Source organism: Cydia splendana, chromosome Z (assembly GCF_910591565.1).
Source record: "Cydia splendana chromosome Z, ilCydSple1.2, whole genome shotgun sequence".
NCBI lineage: Eukaryota > Metazoa > Arthropoda > Insecta > Lepidoptera > Tortricidae > Cydia > Cydia splendana.
This window is the reverse complement of record NC_085987.1, coordinates 30,897,537-30,924,797: the sequence shown is the minus strand read 5'-3', so window position 1 is coordinate 30,924,797 and position 27,261 is coordinate 30,897,537. Positions and strand designations below refer to the sequence as shown.

General features: G+C 36.8%; 1 protein-coding gene across 1 annotated transcript; it reads left to right on the top strand.

The window, feature by feature from the left end:
- LOC134804607 (uncharacterized) lies at nucleotides 1-26,455 on the top strand. Its single transcript, XM_063777713.1, has 11 exons — nucleotides 1-203; nucleotides 1,026-1,225; nucleotides 2,211-2,315; nucleotides 3,114-3,284; nucleotides 3,849-4,097; nucleotides 5,279-5,424; nucleotides 6,339-6,485; nucleotides 12,378-12,529; nucleotides 16,418-16,516; nucleotides 24,970-25,137; nucleotides 25,684-26,455. Exons 1-11 carry the CDS (start codon nucleotides 104-106, stop codon nucleotides 25,803-25,805), a joined length of 1,659 nt encoding a protein of 552 aa, XP_063633783.1. The 5' UTR covers nucleotides 1-103; the 3' UTR covers nucleotides 25,806-26,455.
- Nucleotides 26,456-27,261: the final 806 nt, after the last annotated feature.

The window sequence follows — 27,261 nt, the reverse complement described above, 5'->3', positions numbered from 1 at the left end:
TACGATTGACAAAGATATATTGACAATAATTTAATGCTCTATCTAACGTAATTTATTTTTGCTAAACATTTTTAAATATACAAAATAAGTCAGAAAGTACAACATGTTGTCGGCTGCTAAGGTACGAATTCATGGAATGCAAGATGACAATTGGCTGATAAAAGATAAAATTAATCAATATCGAGGCCTGATAAAACTATATGGTAAGTTTCAAGTTAGGCGATATACCTACAGATGAAATAAAATGTGTAATAAGTGCACAGTTGGCATCACTTCCTATTGTTTTCCTATTCCTATACTTTAGGCGCCATAAAAATAAAGCTTCCAAACGTGTATCGTACAACGTTCTACAGTACCTGTGGCCCTTTTAATTTTTGGCATAGGCTCATAAAGTGTTAATTACCGCACTAGTACTGTAAAAGAATGTATGTAATAATGATATTCCCTCTCAAGTAGAGAACCGGGACCCGGGGTTTAACATTACATAATGTAGATACAAGGAAAACAAGGCGACATTATTTTTATGTTTATAAAACCTTTCAGCATACGCTTTGCTGTTCTATTTATATTATAGACGATGGTTTCTTTTGTTTGTTGTTTGCCATCGCCCTTTTATGAGGGGCCCAGAGGCACGACAGGTTTAATAAATCTGCATCCTTCTGGGATTGAGGGAGAGGGTTTCGAGGACTTGAAATATATCAAAGCTAATTTGTCAAAGTATTAATAACGTGTTTTTAATTAAAGTCAGTTTTTAATCAAGTAGGTATTATTCCGTTTTGGCATCAGTGGTCGTTAGGTATGTGGTACGTTTATAATTATAAATTCACATTACAGCATCCAACTTAATAATTTTTAAGAATTGAGAAAACCGTAGTAAGAAGGATAGGATCAGCCTTAAACACAGACGTCTTATTCTCCCAAAATCTTTATTATACAGCGGTATGGTAACATACTGAGGAATGTCAGAATCTGCACATTCATACAGGCCGACACATTTCGATATTGATAGTCGTTATTGTTTTTAGAAAGGGATCGCAAGATCCATGAGGGGGACCTGGCGAAGCAGAAGAAGCGGTACAGCCGCGACATCCGACAGATGCGCAAGGAGATCGTGACGAAGCGCGGCGAGCTCGGCGTGGCGGTGTACGGCGACAAGCAGTTCCTGCGCAACGCCTTCCAGGAGCACCGCCGGCTGCAGCTCACCTACATGAACAGCCAAGCTGATGTAAATACCTACTTCAGATCATGTAGCTAAAGCGTAGCTTGTGTCTGGTCATATCTATGGGATACCGATACGCTTTTAAATAAGCATGCCGCTTCTAAAGTATAACTGCGTGTCGTAAGGCCCGCCCAACATGTAGGTCAGATTTCAGGCGAGGCCAGTGAAGGCATCAAATATATGTATATTTGCCAAATGTTCATTTGATCAAACGCCTTTTATTCAAACACAAACATTATTTTAGTCTTTAAAAGCAGGCATCCGGTTAGAGTAGATTCTTGGCCCTTCTAAATAAGCGACGGTTTTCGCAAATGATGCATCGGATAAAAAATGTCTCGATGTTATAATAGGTAACCACTTAGTAGGTATGTACCTCCACACCGGAATGGCCAAATTTACCATTTGTTGATTTATTAAACATAATATACTTTACCCCAGTCCATTGGGTCGAAGGAAATGTTAGATCAGTCTCAGGTTTCCTAATTGAAACTAGGTAGAAGGTAAATTTGCCGAGTTCTGGCCGATTGCACACCGTCTGGGTCTAGGTAAACAAATTGCTCAGATGATCTGAGTCAGATCCTTCTAGATGCCATAATATTTATCAATATTTATTTTGTTAAACTACCGGTTTTTCTCACGCTTCACATTCTTATCTATCTACTTTTCCATTCACGATGTGTTCAGTAAATTTAAATTATAATTTATTTAAGTAGTATTATTAATATTATTATAACGCAAAAGTCGAAATTACAAGTACCTACCTATACCATGTTTTACAAAGGTTTATGAATGTATATACCTATTCGGAGAATATTGCACGTGTTATATAAAAACGTAGAGCCACCATCTACCCAGTTTTATGGTGCATTAACTTATGCATGGCAATAAGCTACGGCAGCCCCATAAATGCATTTCATCTCATGCCTGCACATCCGCATAACTGCATTTACAAACAGCAACCTAGAGTAAAAATAATCATTGTTGTTTGCAGAAAGTTGTAGAGAGTATACACCAAGAAAACTTCAACAAGAGGAAACAACTTGACAGAATTAGATATACTAAAAAGAAGAAAATGGAAAAGTTTCGTCTAACGCAGGTAATAGAAACGCTTGTAGAGCTGTGTGTATCTACTTTCTTGTTCTTTGTCTAAGATCTTCAAAGCACTGAAATCCCTACCTACCACACCGGACACCGGTAACGGTTTTAATCGCGGTTTAGGGTTCCCTCTTATATAGTATCGCCATGTCCGTCTGTCCGCCCGCAGATTAGTTCAGTTATTCAATGCGCCAGTAATGCCAGTATCTAGCACGATTTAGGGATGATTTTTGTTTCCCTTCAACCTAGTGCTTCGCAAAAAGTCATCCCTTATTAGTAAGAAAATAATATATAATTTTGATTTCTTAAATATTAATACTTTATGAGATATTGGGGACATAACAAAGATATCTTTTTTCCCCCTTTTTTGTTAATAACTTTTGATTTTTTTTATGTGGGAATAAACGCTTCGAATCAACGAATCGAATACATTTGTGTAGTAGATAATTCCGTATCTCATGAGGTATCACACGTATTTCTAGGAGTATAGTATCTCTATTTTTCACCATTTTTAATTTGTGAACCAGACTAATGACAACGACTTGAAATCTTAATCGATACGCGAGCCTTACTAACGAGTTGTTCCATCCACACTCAACTTACACTGCACACGCTACAAGCATTACAAGTTGTAATCTAAATATGTGGCTTTCCATCACAGAATATCCTTTTTATCTGAAATTCTGATAGAAAGTTAATAAGGACCTTTCTATCAGAATTTCAGCACATAAAGCATAAGGACCCTTCTCTGATGGAAAGCCGCAATATGTATTCTCAAGCTGTTTAAATATTTGTATAGCTCCAGTCAGCGGAATTACGTGATCGGCTGTTGTACGAAGTTGGCGGGAAGCTACCCTCGGAGGTTAAAGAGCAAGCGGTGGCCAATTATGTACAACGCGCCAACATTAAAAAGAACGCAGCTCTCGCAATCAAAGTCATGTACAAGAAAATCCTAGATATTCTTAAAAAGGTAAGTACTACTTTAAAATTGCTGAAATTTAGCAAAATTTCTTACTACAGTTCAATAATAAGTAGACAGGTACTGATTTCGTCGGGTGACAACAAAAAGTAACTAAGTGCAAATATATATTCTAGAATTATAAACGATTTTACCACATAAATATCTATTTCCAAAAAAGATTCTCAATGGTGCAGAAAATAATAATTGTGAACATTATTTAATAAATTAGTACTTACATTTAATTTTTTTAATACAAGTGTGGAAAGTGTGTTATTTATTACTTGTATATTATAAGTAGGTATATTATTCAGCACTATAAACTACGCCCAGTGTTGATTTACATTACAAAAATTAATCACATCAACTCATTTCATACAAAAAAATATTGCAAGACACGCACGCCTTAGCGCTAGTTCACCAACATTTACAATAGGTATATTTATGAATATAAAAAAAATCGAATATAAAAAAGACGGTAGGTAATGGGTTTTATCATCATTATTCATTCATTACTGTTAGTAGGTACCTACAGTTTAATCAGTAACTGACAGTTATATTCATGTTGGTTGTCAGGACTCGTCATACTTCACCGTAGTGTTGGAAGCCTTGAAGCTAGACTGCCGCACTCAGGGCAAGTGCCTGATGGGCGCGACCGAGATGGGGCAGCTCGCCATGGAGTACCTCGACGACCGCAAGTACGAGTATAACAAGCTGGAGAAAGAAATCAAAGCCAACATGAAGGAGAGGCAGAGGACCCTCAAACTAGTCCGACGAGAAGTCGCCTATTTGACTGACTCATTCCCAAAGTTGATACGGAAGGAGGTATGAAAATTCCTAATAGCTAGGTACATATCGCAAACGAAAGTATCATAAACACTACATCGAAGTGTTTTTTGTTATTTGTGTATTTCTTGCATGCGCCGGGGCCGGGTTCTCCTCTTCTGGCATAATATTGTTTGTCAGAAATACACTTCGCATAACATGTATCGCAGAAACACTTTTAGTAGAATGATAATTAGGCATAAATATTACTTTGCATTATTATTACTAAGCATACAATAAATTTTGCAGCATATTATTTAGCAGAATATTACTTTTGCAGACTTTGGTTTAGCATAATTTTATGTACCATAATCATCCTGCAGCATACTTTCATTATGGCATAATGTTTTCTACTTGCAGAAAAGTGGATTACGTTAAGTAAGAACTGTGACCCCCAAACAAAATTGAACCTGTGCCAGATAAGAAGATTATGTTAGGTTGTAACTGCGGCCTCCTGTATAAAACGAACGGCTCCCAGAAAAGTGGGTTAGGTTAGGTTAGAACTGCGACCTCATACAAAACGAACGGCCACCAGAAAAGTGGGCTAGGTTAGGTTAGGTTATCTGATTAACTTTAATGCATCTTGATAACTTTATGCTACCTAAATATTATGCAATACATTTATCTGCGAAATTAATACTCGTTTAAAAGACTATTATGATCATCAACAGTATGTCAAAATATGGTTCTGGATTTTAAAACTCTGCGAAATGATTGTATGCTAAATGATATATGGGAAAGGTAATTCTGCCAAACGACATTTCTGCCAAGTAACATTATGTAATACAAAAATATGTCAAAAATCTTTCTGCAACATATTAGTAAACCGCCGGGGCCACTATGTTTGGAATAATTTGAAAGAAACTAACACATTCAGTGCCAAGAACCCGACTGTCGGGTACACTATTCGTAGCGACTACGCGCTACATACGGCGAAACCGTGGCTACGCGCTACGAGCGTAACCCGTAGCACTTAGTGGCAATTAATGTGTAAAAAATATCTAATGTATGGAAATAGTCACGTGACTGCGTAGCATCTGTCATCCCGATATATTTTTTGTCGCTGTACGATTGCCATCTTGGCTAGGCCCCAAGGTACGAATTTATACAGAAGTCACATTATATATTTAAATGAAATTCACACCTTCGGACTATATACCTAGTGTTGTCACGATCACCAGGAAGCTACTAACTTGGACGAGTTGTATGAGGACGATGACGCTACGAGCCACCACTCCGTGCACTGGGAGCTGGAAGAAGTCATGGGCATCTGCAAGCGTCTGCAGAAAGCAACCCTCGTGTCGTCCTTTGACCAGATACTATTAAGGTGGTGTACTCTTGGGGTGAAGCCAGACAAGCGTAACTTTTTGAAGTGAAAATTTCTTTAGCAGCGCTGGGGGCCGATTTATGAATTTCGAGCGCACGATTTCGTCACTCGAAAATCGGTGGAAAACAGAGAAATGCTAATTTTTGAAATACGAGCGATATAAATTGGGAATCGAGTGGTATTGACCACTCGTTTTCAATTCTATTAGTAGAATTTTAATGCCGGGTACTGGAGAAATTATTGAACGAAATACACGAAATCGACCGGCCGAAATTCAAAAATCGGCCCCCTGAGCACTTTTTGTAATGGGGAAAAAATGTTAAACTCGTAACAGGTGTCACGTGACCGTAAGACGTAAGACGTAACCCTCTCTTTTTAGCGCGGGGTGAAAATTTATGCCTTATGTCATTGTGTTTTTCTTTTTTGATTTAAATGCCATCTAGTGAGTTTCTCTCAAACTGGTATTAATATAACTCTAGTACTCACAGTGATGTGCTTAGGGGTTTCAAGTAATGCGACGAAATAACGCTAGATTGCGTTAACCTCAATTATACATAGTGCTGCAGACATTTTGCACTAGATGGCGCTGTTATTAATATTTTGAGTTACAATGTCGTTGAGTTTTCACTTCTGCCGGCACTCCCGGAGTGCAACCAGTTGTTTTTTTATTGTGAGTCGCGTTATTTCGGTAGCGTAATTTCTGCGACATTCGGTTTCATACAAAACTCATGTTTCGTTCACACGACGTCGCAAAAGTGACAACACATTTTGCTGTGCGACCGAAATTACTCGACTCACAACTCAAAAATATACGCTGGCCTGGTTTCACCCTTAGTTTATTAATTTGTGGACTTTAGGTATTAGAAGTTGTAACATTGTTGTAATACGTGTTATAACAAATGTATTATCTGCAGGCTAAAGGAGCAAACGTATCAAACGGAACGGCTAATGATGCAGCTGCGTCTGAACAGCATGAAGCGCAACGCTCTACTCGAGAACCGCAAGCACGGCACCCTCATGCTCGACATGCTGAAGAACGTCGGCCAGGAGAGCACTAAGCTGTAAGACATTTCTATGGGACAATCTTACAAAGATCGGCTTAGCCTTAAATCAAAGAAAATTTGAAATAGAGGAATATTGTCGAAGTAAATTATGTAGTGAGTACATTAATGCCATCTTTCGACACAAATGACTAAAACTTTTAGAACGCCATTTGTCTTTGATCCATATTCTTTCACTGATGTGTTAAATTTGTTAAATATTTTAAAATATCGCCATCTACTCGAGAGTAGGCCAAAGGACGTATGGTGCCATCTTTTCGAGCGATAAGAATCAAAGTCAAATGGCGTTCTAAAAGTTTCAATCATTAGTGTCGAAAAATGGCAGTACCTAAATGTAGGTCCTGACTACATAATTTACTTTGACAATATTCAAATTAAGCAAAGCTTGTACTCTAGGTACTAGGCGACGATATTCTTACATACTAAAATATATAAATACATACTTAGGTACATAGAAAATAGGGCTCGCGGTCGTGTCCGGGTTTTGTGTACACGTGTTCGGTACCCGTTTCCGAACTACACGTACACGGTTTTCTGACCCGTTCTACACGTGTAGTCGGGCACACGTGTAATTAATATCCGTGTATCCGGGTACCCGTGTACCTGTGTACACGGCGAAACGGACCTTAAATACACGCGGGCCTAACCTGTCCTTGGCGTGTAGCGGAGATTGAAGTAATGTATAAAGTTTTAAATAAAACAAATATTCAGGTTCGGGAGCTCCGATTGTTTAGCAGTTTTATTTTATCGGATGTTCAATGTGATTGATATGTGTTATACCAATTTAATTGATTTTTCACCTCAGCAGCTCGAACAAGGGTACTTTGCTACTTAAAAACAGTGAGCAAAATGCGATTTTGCTAAACGAAAATATAACATATTCCGTTCGTGATAGTTTCAGTAAGCATAACTATGTACTTTTGTATTAGATAATCGTTTAGGTTTACATTAATTATCAAAAAACTACATCAATGAAGAAAATGAAATACCTATCAATGAAGTCAACGGTTACTAAGATATTGTTAATTTTAATCTTATGATTATTGAAACAAAGTGTACTTACCTACCTATTATTGACATTACCAATCAATCCAGTAAAACTGCAAAGTAGGTAATCGAATCTTCCTAACCTCCCACATATTCAATCGTATTACTTCATAGCACGAATCTCCGCTACACGAGAGTGAAAGGTCGAACCGGCGGGTAAATATGATCCGTTATTTCGTGTATCCGTGTACCCGTGTAAACGTTTCCTAATCCGGGCGGGTTCGTGCACTTCGTGTTTTTAAGCCCGGCGGGCTTAAGAACACGGGTACCCGTGTCAGCGTGTAACACGTGTATCGGGAGCTCTAATAGAAAACATCCATAATTCAGAACAAATATTTGCGATCAACGCACAAACAGGTAGGCAGATCTCATATCGTGGGCTCACTAGTGACTAGGCTAGCAGGCCGTTAAGTATTTGTAAGGAAAGGGGCACATACACTTCCTTTTGTCTTTAGCAAAAGGTCGAAGACTATACATATACCTACCTATGTATTATATTGAAACTTTCTGTTTGAGGTTTTCTATAAAGTTATGGAAAATAATGCCGTAATGTACCTAGCTAGCCACCAATTTATTTTATACACGGGTCATAGGACAATCTTACACAACTCAACTTAGTTTAAGGTAAACTCGATAAGGCTTCTGTTGGAGAGACTAGACGACGATATTTGTATATAATATAACAAATAGATACATATAATAACCTACTGAAATACATAAAAAAACATCAATATCCCAGGATCAAATATTAGTAATAACACACACAAAAGTGCCCTTACCGGGATTCAAACCCAGTACCTCGGCAAGGACACTACCGGCTCTGCTACGACTGGACAATATACTATTATGGTACCATCAAGTTGATCTGATGATGGATACAAGAGGCGGTCATAGTAACTAACTTATTGTTATAAATCAACGCATTATAATTGTGTTTTATTAAAATGGTCTCGATAAGTATTAAGTAAGGCAACCTGTCGAAAAAAATTACAATCAGCAATAAAAACTTGAATCAAAAAATTATAATTATATTGCTATGGTGTGCAGGGATTGAAGGGTAAAGATATGCAACTGAAAATAAATATGATAATATTTTTCTGCACTTCCCCCACTACTGAAAGTTACAATCGAAAAGCAAAATATATAAACTCCTTGATAAACGTTAGAAAATATTCGGGACGTTCGTGCCTTTAAGTTGTACAACTTGTACAGATACTGAGCCGTTTAGGTGCAGAATCCCAAATACGTCGTCGGGTCGTGTTTTATGCCCGAATAGCTGTTGTCGGAAACAGAGCACAAGCACCACGGGACTTGTCGTGCGAGAAATTTCATTCAATTTGAAGCCAATGCCAGGGAACAACGAGGTACCTTTACATTTTCCGTGCAGCTACGTGTTAAGATGTCCGTTTTAGGCGTTGTATTGTGGCTTTACTAGTAGCTCTATGTGACGTAACTCACGATAAGTACGAAAAATGTATAAATGTATATTAGGGTGTTTCATTTTTCCGAATTTTCGATTTTCATCTGACTTTGCTCGAATTCTTGTTCTAACTGATAAAAAAATATTATACGTTAAAAAAAATTAAAATCGGTCAACATTTAGAGGTTGCACAACATCAACAAAGATTTTTCAAATAACCAACGACTCTACATCGGAGGGTAGAAAATGGTTTAAGCGGCTACCATCAAAGCGGAGAGTAGTGTGATACTGAACCTTCTACATATAAATAAATTTTAAAATTAGTAGTAAACTTGGATTTTGGTTACTCGATAAATGTTCTAATTAAGATTTTTCAGTTTTTCCACCTGTTTCCAAAGGAAAAGTGCTTTTATCGTGTTTTAGACGCAAAATTCAGTTTTCTCATTCGATTTTAGTATCAGTTCATTATATTTTGTCATTTTAGAACATAGTTCATTTTCACGCAATGTATGGGGTTCTCACTCTACCTTTTCAACTTGTGCAACCTCTAAACGTTATTCGATTCTTTTGAAAATTGAAATAGATAGTTTTTAGTGTGGGGAGACTCCATTCGTGAGCAAAGTCAGGAAAAATATTACAACTTTTTTTTCTCCATACAAAAGTGAATCACCCTAATGTATATACTAATTATACTTATTGTGATTTCTGACTGGTTATGATTTGGAACTAATTTATCACAATATATTTTTGGGTTAGTTTCAAGTTTAAAATAGTAATTTATGTACTTGTAATTAAAATACGAGTAGCTTCAATGATTGGTAAACTAATAAAGTAATAAATTTGCTTCGATTCATGGCAATGTTCAATTAAAAATGTTTCGGATAAACAGTCATTTTGGATCACAACGAACAATCATTTATTTTAACACATATTATAATATACATATTATAATATGTATTATTGATAAACCAGGTGTACCTGTTAAACGTTTTAATAAGGCCTCGTAAGTTATTTTAATAACCATTTTATTTTAGTATAGATTAAGTCAAGATTGCGCGACTCAATTCACTCAATCCAAGGCGGACTTTCGTGATGAGTGTCCCCGGGGGCCGGGCCGGGGCTAGGCACTTAAGCAGCTGTTGCCGTTCGCAATCCGCTTTTATAAAGTTGGCTAATAATCGACTTTGCCGAAAAATGAAGGGATATTAGAGTCCGTCTGAGCTAACTGCATGACACTATAATTACGTCATAATTTCACAAAACACCGACTCTGATCTTAATTTCTTGTCCTGAATAAGTTTTGGATGTGACCCTTAAGCTGTCAACTTTGTAATTTCGGGCCCAGAAATGTTACCTTTGACAGCTAACAGATCATATGCATAACAGTTTCAGATCAAGAAATTATAATCAGAATCAGTACCTACTTATCCCAGCACTGCAAAGTTTGTGCAAGGACCTTCGAGCAACACCTGGAAGGGAGACGGCATTCGTACTATTTCCCCTCTGCCGAAGCATAATAAGTACAACTGTACCTATGGCGATGCGTGTAGTGACTCATCCGTACACAAAAAGAGATCGAGGTTTGCAAGATTTGTCTTTGACGTGTGTCATTTTCTATGTATTTGTGTCGTCATTACAGATTGGATTTTGTATGTGAGTGAGTGAAAAGTGCGACTGTGTGCACGTTTGCCCCCGCAAAAAATGGTAGAATGATTTGTACGGTAAGATATCGCTTGGGCTCCTCCCTTCCGACATGTTGGATACCGGTGTTGCTCGAAGGCAAGGACGGTTCAATTTAGGTACTAAGTGTACACTCTTACACCGCTTTTAATCAGCAAATTTAAAAACAATTGACGTACAGGTCACAATAATATACATACTTAAATTATTTAATTATTAATACCTTATTCATCAACTGCTACATATTTATTCCCTAAGAGTAATATTTTTCCCGATGGATTTTTATTAATATATTAATATAATTAATTTGGAACACTGCATGTTAGTCCTGCAATTAGGATGCACAGGCAAGTATTCACTGCGAAATATCGTAAATATGTAGAAATTCTCCAAATCCAATGTGATCCAAATAATTAAAACATTTGGAAAGCATCATAGGCTTGAAGCCGATATTTTACAAAATTCCAACACAGAAGCGGGCCGGCCAATGCAGAAACCGAAGTAGGTATTGTCATGCGGCTGTTAAAATAAATAAAAAATCCTATCGGTTTGCGAAATTCCTAACAAAGCAGGAGTTAGAGTAGAAACAGTTTAAAATATAAGAATCATATACAAAAACATTGATTTCGGTCAAAAACAAGTGAATTCACCAAATTGCCCAGAGCTCCATCCCCTCGAGTCGTACTGAACTACCTACTATGAGAAGCTAAAACATTGGAAGAATTCAAACGAATGTTGTTTGCATGTTAGTCCTGCAATTAGGATGCACAGGCAAGTATTCACTGCGAAATATCGTAAATATGTAGAAATTCTCCAAATCCAATGTGATCCAAATAATTAAAACATTTGGAAAGCATCATAGGCTTGAAGCCGATATTTTACAAAATTCCAACACAGAAGCGGGCCGGCCAATGCAGAAACCGAAGTAGGTATTGTCATGCGGCTGTTAAAATAAATAAAAAATCCTATCGGTTTGCGAAATTCCTAACAAAGCAGGAGTTAGAGTAGAAACAGTTTAAAATATAAGAATCATATACAAAAACATTGATTTCGGTCAAAAACAAGTGAATTCACCAAATTGCCCAGAGCTCCATCCCCTCGAGTCGTACTGAACTACCTACTATGAGAAGCTAAAACATTGGAAGAATTCAAACGAATGTTGTTTGCAGCTTGTCGAAAAGTGCCAAAAACTAATGTGCTGGCACTTTTTTTTAATGATATGGGAGGCAAACGAGCAGACGGACTGATGGTAAGCGATTACCGTCGCCCATGGCAACCCGCAGCGCCAGTGGGGTTGTAAGTGCGTTGCCGGCATTTAAGATGAGAGTAGTACTAGTAGTAGGTACGTTTTCTTATTGAAGGTTTGAAGGTCATATCATCGGTTCATCATCGGTTCGGAAATACCACAGGCGACAGTTCATTCCATATAATACTTAGTTTACGAGTACCTGTGCGAGGCAGGAAGTTTCAGGAGAAACGCACAGTTGAGAACCGCCATGCAGCCATCTACTTAAATGGTGAAGATGGAAATATTGTACGGCGCAACCGGGTAAAAGTTCGGAAATGTTACATTATAATGTCCAAAGGTTTTAAATGTTTACATTAAAATGTTTTGCGTTGGTTTCCGTTTTTATTATATTTATCTAAATAAAGCGATTCTATAATTAGAAAATGTTATAGTGTTGTATGGAGATATGAGAAATGCAATACCTTGATACCACATTAATGTGATTTTATTTTCCTAGATACCTGGAAGAGAAAAATCTTCTAAAGGCTCAGTTAGATGCAGAAGAACGCGAAGAGACCGCGCTCAGCCGCTCCTTGAACGAGAAAGGGCAGCTCATTATTAAGATGAAGACATCCCTTCAACAGATCAATCAACTGCTGTCCAGCGTCGGTGAGTGTTTTAAGGTTCATTCACGCCTCACTGTAAAAGCACTAACCCTAATGCTTCAAGGAAATAATTTAATTAAATATTGGCCATAAATATTAATGATCGTCTAGTTCAAAATGTAGGACCCTCTATACGTTGTGATAAAATATTATTATGAAATCGACGTATAATTAAAATTGAAGTATGTTAATTAATTTTAATTCCCAATAAATAAAACAATTGAAGAACAACAAATTTAAAAAAATGAAACAATCGTTAAATAAAATAAAATTGTCACAATATAGACATCCGTTTATAAGATTATAATCGCAAATACGAAATAAAAATAATAAATATTCGCATAAAAAAATTCTTATACTGACGAAAAATAAACCATCAGTATTAACCGTCCGTAATTGAAAGATCATCCGTATTTGAATAAATTTGTACGTAATAAAACAAAAGAAAGTTAACGTAAAAATTTAAATTACCCGTAAGCTCAAAAGAAATAAAAATAATAAAATCTAACTACATAAATGAACATGCAACTCGCCGGAAACAGCATGGCTAAGGAATAAAATTAATTAGTTGACTTAATTACCTGACTTTACACGTGGATTTACAATGTTGTAATTTAATAACTACTTAGTAACTTACTTCTAACTTAGTATAGTCGCACAGCAAAGCAACAACGATCTGAAATAAAAGCCCGACCTCAAAGGGACATTGTGAAACAGACCATAGGTCTAGAATGGGGAACCTAAGTTATTACTTTGTTTTTGAATGTCCAGGGGCTCCCATCCATCCTACACCCCTGCCTCGCGTGACGTTGAGAATGGAACATACCCGTCTACGCGTCCTTCAAAACCGTCAGGAAGCAATCCTAGCTAAACCAAGAAAACATTCAAACCATCACACCTACTCATTCTTCTACATTCTTCAATTTCCTGATGTTCTTAAATAATACATTTTTAAATTACGATAAGCAATCTACGCGCTGCGGTATTTACGCTTCCCTAACACGGCATGTAGCTCGCGAACTTGTGACAAAGCTAGTGAGTGTGTTGATCTGTACAAGGTGCTCTGAATATCATTTATACTCTATAGCATTCACTGTACTGCGGATCCCTTAAATTGGCCTGCATTGTCACTCTACTTCCACTAATCGACGCAGATGCCGAAGGTCCGTATAATCGACTGATTACATCCCAGAACCCACAGAGCGATATGTTACAGAAAATATAAACAACTCAGGCCTTGGTTGTGTACCTAGTGTGTGGTGTAGAGGCTTCGGACTTCTGAAGCACTGACACGTCAGATACTTCAGGCCAAAGCCAGATTCGGCGTCCAGCCGGCAGGAGCTACTCTCAGCCACCGACCTTATTCCGAGTGTACCTAAATGTGTGTATGCAAATAGACTAAACGTGTCGTGGGTCAGCTGTTTATGTGTTAGTGTAATGTGGTGTGTTTCGAGTGTGTGTACATGTTTTCTGTGTGTGTGAGGCACAAAATACATGGTGTGTGTTAAATAGTTTTTTATTGTGGTTCACTATCTCGTCACAAATAATAGGATCAAAGAAGCAATTAAATGCGTGACACTACAATTTCCTCATTCTGTCGGAAAGAGCCAAATTATGGATTGTGTTGTGTATAAGGTGTTAAATTAAGCTCTTCCTTCAAAACAACTTCATTGCAATGCCAACATTCAATTCACGCAAGCAGATCAAAATAAAAGTGATTTTATGGGTGTTTTATCCGCTTTCATACCAAATTTAATCAATACTATCTAAATAAAGAGATACGAATGTAGCCAGAAGGGCTTCCTATATAATCTTCTTCTCGTTCGCTCGCTCGCTCAGCTCAGGAACATTGCAGAAAAGATCTATTATGTCCACTGCATGACGACTTCCCTAACCCTTTGAAACACGCTGAACTCAGCTAAAAAATACAACGAACACCCGATGTGACGACCTAAGGAGATAAAAGGATTAATTTCTTACACATTAATCTTAATAACTAAATTATAGATAAATATAAACACTTCCTGACTTCACTGACTCTATTAGACAATAAATACACTTTACTCTATTTTAAAATAAAAAACACTGTTATAAAAGAAATAGAGTTTTAACACTTAAAATCTCTACACAGAGTTTATTGTCATTATAAACCACATTTACTAGAACTACACTTTCAACACTTTACCTAATTTACATATGTAGATTTTATTTTACTAATATTTAATTACTGAACACACAAATTAATTGATTTCTGGCTAAATGTCACGACGCGTATTCAGCCAGTCCTTTCGAGCTTCAAATCCCGACTGTCCCTCCTGGAGGTCTATTTTTTAAAACAATAATATTTACACGAATTAGTTAACGTAACAGAAAGACATTATGTACATACATTTTGCATTAACATACGTCATTTATGAGTTCGATTAGTAAAAGATTTTAACTAGACGACGTATGTGTCACCTTATTATAATTAACCTACGCCCTTTTAATACGCACTTGCAACAGAACTCTTTGTTTTAGTTAACGTACTTATGATAAGAATCAAATATCCTAAGAGCGGCGCGCCGAAAAAGTGCAACATGAAATCAAACCTATGATTTTGTGTTTATATTAGGTCGATTCCAAAGAACTTGCGACGTATGAATATATTTACTAGAGATCCGCATTAAAATACTAGCTCTTTTAAGAAACCTATCCTAACCCTGTAACACTGATCTTACATCACATCACAACAATTTTACATATTGAAAAGGCTTAATGCTTAATTAAATTGATTTAGTGCAACTTGTTAAAATAGACACATGAGATAATAATAATCGGCATCTAAACCTCCTCTCAGTGCAGGTATAATTCCCTTTTGATACAACGAAAACAATAATGAAAGCCAGCAGCATGGTTTGGATTTCTCTTCACGTTATGTCAACGGGAACAAAAGGGCAGACTAATGTGGGTTAAGGTCTCTGCCCACTACACCGTATCATACCATGACCGTGCTATGAACGTGTCAGGCAAAAAAATATTCTTTGTATTAAAAAGTATGGGACTATGCCCACTAGCCCGTTCCGTCACCGACCATACCCGTCGCGTACCATGCACGGACCGTCAAAAATAGTCGGCGAGGATATTTTGCCGGTGCCGAAACGCTCCGTGCATGGCACGCAACGTTGCCAGAACGGTGCGTGCAGGCGGCGAAACGGTGGGCATACGGGTTATAACCGCGTCTGGTGACCGTTCTAAGCCCGTTATAAACGCCTTGCTATATATCTTTCTCACTCTTACCAGTCTGATAACTATTCGCTCGCTCTTTCTGACGAGTCATGATCTCGCGGATAAAATGCGGGTACTAAGAGGATGAAACGCGGATGCTAGGCGGATGCTATGGGGATGATGCGCGGTTACTACGGGCACTAAACCCGTTATGTACGGATATGAATCAATGTGGACACGGTGTAGTGGGCATAGTAGTCCGTATCGCTTTACATTCCGTGCCTGATACGTTCACAGCACGGTCATGGTATGATACGGTGTAGTGGGCAGAGACCTTTAATAATAATGCTATTTAATGTTTCTCGAATACGACCGCATCCCGTTTCATTTAATATACAAATAAAATCGGGTGCTGCCGGAGGTTGATAGCGCATTGTGTACAGTCACCTGCAATAATATGTTACACAACGAAGGCCGCAAAAATATCTGACACGATCTTATTTGTAGAGTCCTAAGAGCGTGTCACATATTTTAGCGGCCTTCGAAGAGTAACATATTATTGCAGGTGACTGTACAAGTAGATAACCAATTTGTCTTGGTCCGCGAATATAAGCGGTGTAGCCCGAGTCAAGAAGGTAGTACGTGTATGTAAAGTTACTGAGTGTGTGTGCGGTTGTGGTCGCAGGTGCCACGAACGCGCCGCGGCCGTTTGGAAGCGTGCCGCCGGCCGCCCAGTATCTTGGCGACGAGTATATACAGCCTGTGGCCGAGGTGGAGGCAGACTGTAAGTATTTCAAATATATCCTTCCGAATTGTGAACTCGCGATTTGAAAAAAAATAATTTCGATAGTATCATACTAAAAAAACCGGACAAGTGCGAGTCGAACTCGCCCGCCGAGGGTTCCGTACCTTTTAGTATTTATTGTTATAGCGGCAACAGAAATACATCATCTGTATAAAATTCAATTGTCTAGCTATTAAGGTAAGATGGCGTTAATATTAATATTTAACAAGCTAACAACACATATCAGTGAAATAAATAATAATGATCAAAGTCAAATGGCGTTCTAACAATTTTAATCGGCTGTCGAAAGATGGCAGAAAATGTTCTGTAGCTACATAATTTACCATGACAGTAACTATCTATTTCAAATTCTCTTTGGTACATTTGGTATATTTTATACTGCGACATTTGATCGATCGTTTGTATTGTTGCATCTATCTAAAATCGCATGCCGTTGTTGCAAGGTCTGTAGAAGCTAACCCCCTTATTCATTAAAACTTTACGGGCCTGATTTAGTTAAATTATGTTATCCCTTTCTTACAAATACATAAGTCAAAATGACAGATAAAGACATACGATTATTAGCTAATTGATGTTTGTAGTGCGTTTGTGAATAAGGGGGTAACAGTGTAAAGTAAAATGTCAGCTAATTTTAGTGGAATTCATAACAATCATAACCATACAGGGGAAGGCCGCGCGGCGTGACAAACGCTCTAAGACTAGCTTTGTGCACGATTATAGTTTACCGTTTAACTGAGGGGGTTAGTAAGAAATTATTGTCAGCTAAGGTTTGGTCGAAAGCATGGCTGCATGAAGCTAGTTTGTATTAGGTTAAATACTTAAGGCGACGGTAGCGGTGGGTAAAATTTCAGATTCTGTCAATTTACCCCATTTCACACACAAGCTCACTTCACGCACACTACCTCACTTTACTGGGACAGGTCAGTGACCCATCATGTTTTTTTAAGATTGGACTTTTAGTTTAGTATTGACCACTAGCCTCCTTTGAGGGTAAAAGCGTTCCATTGAAAGATGAAAGAGAAACAATGCATTTAATCTTGCTTTCCTTGTCTGTTCATGTCACACGTGACGTACCTATTTAATTCATTTGATTGTTGACTGTTTTACTACCTAATATTGCTTTGTCGAGATACGCGTTTTGTACAATTAAAGCGAATAAAACAAGATGTCATTAAGTCAGATGTAAAATGTTATTTACTACTCTATACGGTTTTTCATAATCCATTCAATAGGAATTTAAATAAATAAAGTTTCAGCAGGGTGGCAATTCCATTTTGGCGGATAAAGCGAAACAGAATAGTTCTATCGAACCTGCTTACAAATTTTCACGAGAATCAGTTGAGAAATGTGATCTGCAAAGGAGAACATACAAAAGCATTTTTGCCCAAGCTGAAACGGAGACCTTTGCTAACGCTCGGCCAATGATGGTTTAGGTACACCTATAAAAAATGGTTGTCCCTGCTGTAATTTTAATATCTTTATATTTCAACCGGTATAGTTTTACCTTCAAAAATAATCGGTATCGCTAAACAATAGCGGTACCTTACTACTTATACGTTCACGAAATCGGTATCTGCATAACTTGATTGTTAGTAAACTAACCTAAAAAAATAATCTCAAAATCACCGAAACATTTATGTACAGTCACCTGCAATAATATGTTACGTCATTAGCGCCAACTTTGCCTCCAGGGAAACTTTGCCCAAAACGACAATTTTAAACAAATTCGTTTATGTAGAAAAAAATATAATAGTTATGGCCACCCTGCTATTTTTAGTAGAATATAGGTTATATTTCTGACAAAACTATATACCAAACTTGTGCATAACTTGACTTGGGAATTTTGAGTTTGAGCGAGTTGTCTAATATAGGGTATATTTCGGCGGGCAAAAAAAAATAATAAATGCAAGTAGAAAAAATTGAGAACCCTTTGACAAATATTTCCGGGTTTGAGTTATAACACATGAAGCATAGATTATGTCTATTGAGATTTAAATTAAAAAGGCCTAAATACACAAAAGATTTAGCGGTGGGCAAAGTAATCCGGTAATTTGGCATCCATACCAACATTGCCCACCACCAAAAACGGATTAGGGTTGTCACTTTCATCTAATTTACCCAACTTCGCAAGTAAAAGAAGGTTATGTTTGTACACTAAAATAAGTTTATAAATATATACTGTATTTAATTTGTCTTATTATCCTTTATTTAGATGTTTTATCCCGTTAACGAATGAAAAACACAACAAAAATCATATTTTTGGCCATTAAACTATTGTAACAGATTTTCTCAAAAGTGACAACCCTAGCCTTTGTAAAATGCTTAGGCGAGCCTTATTTGGAAATGGGCAAAAACGGGTAGGCAACATTGCCCAGCAAATTTATTTTAAAGTTTTTACACTTATCGCTAAGTTATTAACAGGGAATGGTAGGATTGCCCAAAACCTTTAAGTGATCCTTAGACATCATCATCATACGAGCTGTATTTGAATACCAAATTGACGTGGGCAATGTTGGCGAAAACCCCGGATATCTTTGCCCGCCCTCTAAAACGCAAAAAAATGGGTAAAAAATATATTTTTTTCAAATAAACTGATGCGTTTGATCACAATAGACGTGCTGAGCAAGAAAAGTCATATGATATGATGTTTTTTGAGAAATTCGTTTTAAAAAAAAGCGGGCAAAGTTGGTGATAATGACGGTACCTACTCTTCGAACGCCGCAAAAATATGTGACATGTTCTTATGGTTCTACAAATAAGATCGTGTCAGATATTTTTGCGGCCTTCGTTGTGTAACATAAATTGCAGGCGACTGTACATTTGGCATAATTATTTTATTTAGTTTCAACGAAAGTTTCAAGTTTAGTACGAAAATACTTCAGATATGCAATATGCACAAAATGTAGACCTAATCGAAATAAAACATTGCTTTTTATAGGTAATTTATAAAACATTCGATACATAGGTATACATAACAATAACTAGAGCGCCATTGGCCTGTAAGCTTCATCTCGGTCTCCAAAGCCGCAAAAACTCGCTAGTACTTTCAGAGAACAGCACGTACACGCATTATACATATAGACGGAACGAACGGCATAATCATTATCATTTATTCGTCGCAATCCATGGTATTACAGATCTAGGTACAAGACTTTCAGGTATTACTTATACGAATTACATAACTCTTCCTGTTAATAGGCAATATTTTAAGATAAAACTTGTATAATATAATACAAGATTACAATTGTCATCAAAATTCATTGACGTACAGAAGTCAAATACGTTTTTAAACTGACGCAAAATGATACCAGCATAATAAAAATTTATCCCAATCAGTAAAGATGAGTCTTTAAACTTTTTTCATTTTAAGCGAGTTTTGAAGGAACATAATACTTAAATTCGACTGTAATCGTATTGTTTTAAGATAGTTTACTGCGGTTTTCAACCATTATAACAGCAAATCGAATTTAAATGAGACGAAGGCAGATATTTATGTACCCTATTTTTTGAAATACAATTTATCTACTGGTATACTTTCTCGTGTGCGTATATGATTTAATGTCAATATAATTGTCAAAAGCAAGAAAATCAAGCTGTCATTTTCATTTGAAGAAGTACACGTGTGCTCCGGTGTAGCCCCAACGGGCATCTGACTTGAAGAAGACTTTTGAGTGATGTCGTCAATGTATGGAAATTGTTCGAAAGTTTACATTTGAGATTGAATTTCTGTGTTGTCTTTGTGAGTAAAAATATAAATCGATAATAAATTGGTAGCTGAATTATCTAGCTTTCAGAATCATACAATAATTCAATTACTGTCAAAGACAAAATTGTTTTGCTTCTGTCTCAAACGGAACTCCATATTTTGATTTTTTGATACTTTTAGTGTCGATTTGTAGAGAATAACAGCAAATTAAAAATATAATGGCACAAAGAGTCGGTACAAGGTTTCTTCGTGAACAAATTTACGTGTAATTTAATGCAATTATTAAACACTTATTGAACAAATTATGGTTACAAAGTGAGGTCTAAATCGAAAACGTCATATACCGGCCCCTTAAGTAAAATTGAACTAGTTAGTCTCAAAACTTATCTACCTTCTACTTAATAATCACTACGTAATTTCTTTACCAACCACAAATAAGTGGTAGACAATAGTTCTATATTTAAGTTACATGTATCAAGAGTCAATCAAGACTCATATATTGATTGCAAAAATGCGATACTCAAACAAAAATATCGTGCCAGTCAACCCAATATAATAAAAGAACACATACACGCGGGGTTGCTATTAGCATATTTAAGTATTTACATATTTTGCGAACTCAGTCGTATCAGCCGGCCGAGTATACAGGGTGGAAAGACACGACGATCCTTTCCGGAAATGGGAGATAGTTTAGCCTAAGCTCTATATTTTCTCCATAGAAACTATGTTAATATGGGCAACCGTTTCTAAATTATGACCTTTTAAACATCCACGCAAAAAACTACTTTGTTCTAACCCTAACAGGTGACAGGGTCAATGAACTTACTTGTAAACAATCAGTATTCGACAGGAAATTATGCTAATTTGTTGCCATCTAACCATTTTTAGGTCTGCTTACAGCACGGTAAGAATCATTGCAGGATTTTCGCTTTCTTAGTGGTTCCACTTGTTCAATACTTGAATGAAATAGTTATGTTATTCCTTAATATTAATAATACTAACCACAACATTGTTTACAACGACAGTTCAAATGGTGACATTGACAACCACTCAAAAGTACGCAATCGTCTTATAAATATCTCTGGTTTCCTTGACTGATAAAAAGGTTTTAGTTTCTTAACACGTTTCACAAAATTATTTTCGAATAATTGGAAACTATCTAAAATAATTAAAAATAACAAGTAGGTTGTGTTAGTTGCACCAAATGAACTTGCAAAAATGAAATACTAAGAATAAATCAAGAATAAATACTTCTTCAATACCAAACTAACAAACCTTCTTGCGTGGTAGGAAATAGACAAGACGTCTGATGTTTGAAATTAAATTTTCATTGAACTATACTTATTGAATGTCATATTCTTCAAATAAAAATGTTAGATGCTCGTGGCTATTTAAATTTGTGGGGCTGTGTAAAAGATATGGTGTACCAAACCAAACGGAATGTGAAACTGCGGACGAAATGAGACAAAGGCTAATTGGTGCTTTCTGCGGAGGATAAATGACGAAGAGCATACACTATATCGCATGTGCATCGACATACTCGGGTACGGGCTGCGGCGGCGTTGTAATACACGGAGGTACATTTGAACACCGTATGTGAAAAGAAGATAGTATTAAATATTGGAAAAAAGTAATTATCTAAGAAAGTAATAAAATTGTTTGTAATATTTTTGCATGCATTTGATTTATTTGACATTTATGCGTCATTCATACATCATTGCGATACTGTCAACGATCGGAAAAAAGTGTAAAGTCCCGAGCTTTCCCGACGGAGATCCTTAATCTAGCCGTCATGTGCACATGCTATAGGGTTATCACCACAGTTAAAAAGTTGTATTTTTGCAATTTTTATTTTTTACTCAATTAACGATTCTTACCATTACCAATAGTCTCTGTATCACTTAAACGACCTAATACTTCCGGGAAGGATCGTCGTGCCTTTCCACCCTGTATACCAAATAGCTTTTACGGTTCAAGTAAAAAGGGTAGCAGATTTCTGGGTCATGTTTTTTCACCCCATTGGGCAAGATTATTGAGTTTGTTTTGTTGTACATATTTTGTATATCTAAACATCTATTTAGGTAATTTATTATATTTTTAGGGTTCCGTACCTCAAAAGGAAAAAAACGAAACCCTTATAATCTCTTTGTTGTCCGTCCGTCCGTCTTAGGGGTTGTGCACAAATCACGCGAGGTGTTTTCGGCTACTTTTTGAGCCCCCCTCCCCCTTGGTGATATTTGGTGAGGTTTTTTGCTACCCCCCTCCCCCCACACAACCTCACGTGTATTTTTTTTTTTATTTTTTCATTCGACCTAATTTTAAGATAAATAGTTGTAATAAAAAATCTTGTTTATTTTTCTATTTTCGTTAAATAGAGTCGCTATTTTGAAGTGCAGAGTGAAGATTTATGTTTAACGAAACCGAGTAAAAGTATCTACTCATGTGGTAGGTTTCTTTTTCTTAGTTTCGTTCACTGTAGAAAAATACACGTGAGGTTTCCTTATACCCACCCTCCCCCAACGTGATCTGTCGTGATTTTTTCGTGAGCCCCCCTCCCTCTATCGAACCTCGCGTGATTTGTGCGCAAGTCCGTCTGTTAAGAACAAATAATAGGTATCATCATATACTACAAGTACAGGAAAAAATCTCAAAACTCAAAATATTAAAAAAAAAGTTAAATTTGTAATTTTGTAGGTACGGAACCCTCGGTGGGCGAGTCCGACTCGCACTTGTCCGGTTTTTTGTAGTAGGTATTAAATTGTTACTGTACTGTGATTGTGACCACACATTTGAATGGTAGTATATGTGTGCCAGAGTCAATTTTAACATAAAAATACCCAGGATACGATTATAACGATGTTAACCCATTCAGCGCTAATCACGACACACTTTTCGCCTTTACTAAGCATTTTCGCTACCACCGTGAATATGTTATCGCCTATAGGCTCTACAACGTTGCGCTACAATTAAAGCTTAGCAGTGGAATGAAAGTGGAGGGTTATGGGCGTTATGGCTAGTTGGCTACAACTGACTTGGAGCCAGATTAAGAACAACGGGTTATTCGCGGACGGTTAGAACGCAAAATGACTAGTGTAACATTTTGCCTATATCGCTCTTAGTCTACATCGCGAACGGTCCAGAACGCAAAATGCCTACATCACTTTCCGTCGTTTTTTCTTTACGTTTGTTGTTTGTTTTTGTTGCCGACCGCTGTTCTAGACCGTCCGCGACTATACCAGAACAACAACCGATAAGATATTAAAATCTGAATCGGGCTTCTAAGTTCCAGTTTTGCAGGATCGGTTTTTTATTGGATACCGCAAAAATCATACCTGTGTTCACACACAGAAGTTTGCATCCTGTTATTTACGGGATAGCATTGGCAGGCGGAGAAGAAAATTCAGACGCAATGGACGTGAATACTCTTCTGATATTATACTGGCACTTTCGCCGCCGAAAGCAATGCAAAAAAAGGAGATTTTGGGTTCACCCGATCCTAAAACTACGATCGAGATGGTACATTTAACTAAGTACTTCAGAATGTCCATGGCCACGTTTGACAAGCTTCTAGAAAAAGTGAAGAATAAGCGAAAACCGTATCCAGTAAAAAACCGTATGCAGGATGCTAGTGGGAATACTTCCATTAAATTATGTACGTAACTAAACTGGATACCGTTTTTTACTGGATCCTGTCGTCCGGTTTGTAGTGGCAAAACCGTGCAGCACATTTCGAACGGATCGGATTTTGCGGTATCCTGCAAACCGAATGCTCATGTGAATGTTACCGCAGTAGCACGTATAACTATACTACTGAACGTGATCCTGCAAAAAACAGAACCAGCAAAAAACGGGACGTTGCCGTGGGAAAGAGCTCTAACCCAACTATTGGCTTCTACGGCGTAGCACTACGGGTAGCATTGAATGTATTAAAATCATAAAGGGGAAAACGCGAGATGGGTTCACGTCAGTTCATATTTATGCTATCGATGTTTTCCTTCACCGAAAAGCGACTGGATATATCATTTTAATATACAGTCATGCTGACCCACAAATTATAAACAGCCTTAGTATATTATTTTTATAAAATTGCTACGTTTTACTTTCATATTGAAACTTTATTTGTATATATGACTTCTTGTGCACTGTACTCGGTGGATGATTACCTACTTGCCCAAGCCCCATGTAAATAGGAAACTAGAATAATAATGATATGATATACCACCAAACAGTATTAATTTTAGTATTACTATTAGTGTAAGATTGTTATTTAATTATTTACTTATAATTACTTTTTAGTTTTACAATAAATTAGGCTACTTATATTGATAGTACATACTTTTAACCCTAACAAATTTATACAGTACTCTAAAGGAGGGAAGGTAATACTCTCAATAATGGAGATAGCAAATTTGACTTAACATAAACATTCCTTTAAGTATTTTCGAAAAGAAACAAAACTACATTCGACGACTTAAAAAAATACGCTTCCCTCACCCAGGAATCGAACCGGGTAAAATAAAAATAAAACATCCTGTACTTTTATAGTAAGTACTTAAAAGGTAAATAAATGACAGTAGGTATTGTCAAAAGCCAACGTGTTAAAATCCGTATATTTATTTTATTTTAATTAAAATTTTAAATGAGGCAACAAGGCCCATATTACAAATACCTTACAGACTAACATATATTATGTATAGCGTGTAAGGAATAAATATGTGTGGTGCAGTCGACAAGCTGCTGGCGACGGCGAAGCAGAAGATCGGCGTGCTGGTGGGCGCGGTGGCCAAGATGGAGGTGTCGCCCGAGGTCCGGCTGGCGGCCAACCTCTTCTACCACAACATCCTGGCGCGCTTCATGCGCGACAATTACAAGGAGGAGGTGCTCGCCGAAGGAGGTCACTCTTACAACTATATTACTATTATAACTTTACATTATTTTTCGGTTTTTTGACTTTTTTTAAGTTTAATTTTATATAAGTTGACGGTTTTTTTAAGTTTAATTTTGTAGGTACCATAATTTATGTATTTAAAAAATGCAGAAGAAGTTATCATTAGCATATTTACTTAATACATGCTGTAGTCCTTTACACGAGTATTTTAGTTAAATTAAACATAATCGTACTTATTTTCTTATTTCATAAGGAATATTAAGATACTAAAAATATCATGCTTAAGTATTTCGAAGAATGGGCTCTGGGCTCTTCAATCACTTCATACTCGAACGTGTCTTAAAGTAAAATGCTTAATTTCGTTGAATTAACTAGTATAATCTTATGAGATTTGCCGAATAATTTACAAACTTATTACTTAAATGTACTTGGCGCAAAGGAAGTAATTGTCAAGGTACCTACGTAGAATATGAAACATAACCTTAATTCAGTGATTTCAGTGTATATTGGCATGTCCGCTTCTAATTTACTTACCTAGTTTTTACAATACAGGACTGATCGAGTTCGAAATGGAGGACGCCAATGTGCCAGGACACGCCACCATCAAACTGCGCAGCAAGCAGCTGATCGAGGCGCAGGTCAGCGAGTTCGACGTCCCCGACACCAAGAAGTGAACACTGCAACTACCAAGCACATTAATGACAATTTTAAATTCATATATTTTAATAGCCTATTAATATCCTTATTTTAGTGTCACTTCGTAAATCCGACGCTCTAAGATTTAACTAGCCAAATTCATTACTGTTAACCCTTTTCCAGGCCGCACCAATCTACAAGGTATTTCCGAAAAATCCAAATATATTCCAATTAATCCAGCTTTGTTGATCCATTTGAAGACAAGTCAAATTTCCCGAAAGTGCAATCTAATTTGAATCTTAAATCGGAATGCTAAAGTTGATATTCTAATAGTGATGCGTAAGTGGGCGATAAATCGTACCATGCTTGGAAAAGGGTTAAGACGATGTGGACATTACCCGACCTGAAAAAGACCAACTTCGATAGTCAAATTAAATTGATGCAAAACTCGATTTTTAATCAAAAGTCCATTCTATTCTCTTCTATTTCTTCGCTGTCAGGGACATCTGAAGGATAATAGAACAAGCACCATTTAGTGTATAAGTATTAGAGAAATAAGTACCTAAGCTTAGGTAGGTACTTATTTTTCTATGATTTAGGGGACTTTTTTCTATTATTATTACTGTCAAATTGTCAGTCACATATTATGGTCATTCATTTGCGCGACTACATAACATGTGCCCTTGTAGTATTATTTTTTTTTCCGCACCATCCGTTTTGTATGAAATTATTAATTAAAAAATCTTACAACAACCCACTTTGTCGAGTGTTTAAGAAAGTAATCTTGCCTACGTACAATATAACAATAAACGGAACACCTACCGCGGTACTAAAAGTACAACTTAAAGTAAGAAAATTCATCGCTATTGTACTGTGTCGTTCCGAGTGAAAATAGAATCTCTGCTTAATAACAGGTCTGTTTGTACTAATTCCTATTCCATTATTTTTTACCCGACTCGTAAGCGTCTTATTTAAGCTTTGGTTCAAGTGACTCACTCATATGATATAACATAAGCTATAGCCAAAGGTCGCATTGCATTACATTATTGGCTTCTTCTCGATACAATTACGCTCACATTTTAGGTTTGTGTAGCCAAACCTCTAGGTGTGCCGGAAGGTCCAAGTTTAGCTACTTATAACATCTGCAACATCTATGCTAACTGTAGGTACTTCTCTCTTAAATTTTATGTTAAGAACTTTTTTTTTGGTGATGGATGTAATCAGTCTCCCTTAATACTAGTCTCGATGTTTTCATGTAGTTATGAAATAAAACAAAAAAATATTTTTATTCAACATAATTCGTCTCCTTATTTTGAGATTTTCTTCATGTTTACCTACACGTATATACAACTTTAGAGTCCGAGAGTTGAGAAAAAACTACCACCAATGATTGTTAACTGGGGTGTCAACCAATTCGTTTTTTTGGCCCGGATGAAATACTCGTATGTTGTATGCCGAAATTGCCGAATCTCTTACTTCTAAAAAGAGGAAGGA

Coding starts and splice junctions, on each gene's coding strand:
- LOC134804607 (XM_063777713.1), top strand. CDS start 104: ATGTTGTCGGCTGCTAAGGTACGAATTCATGGAATGCAAGATGACAAT. Junction 4,098..5,278: donor CAAAGTTGATACGGAAGGAG/GTATGAAAATTC, acceptor CACGATCACCAG/GAAGCTACTAACTTGGACGA. Junction 5,425..6,338: donor TTTGACCAGATACTATTAAG/GTGGTGTACTCT, acceptor TATTATCTGCAG/GCTAAAGGAGCAAACGTATC.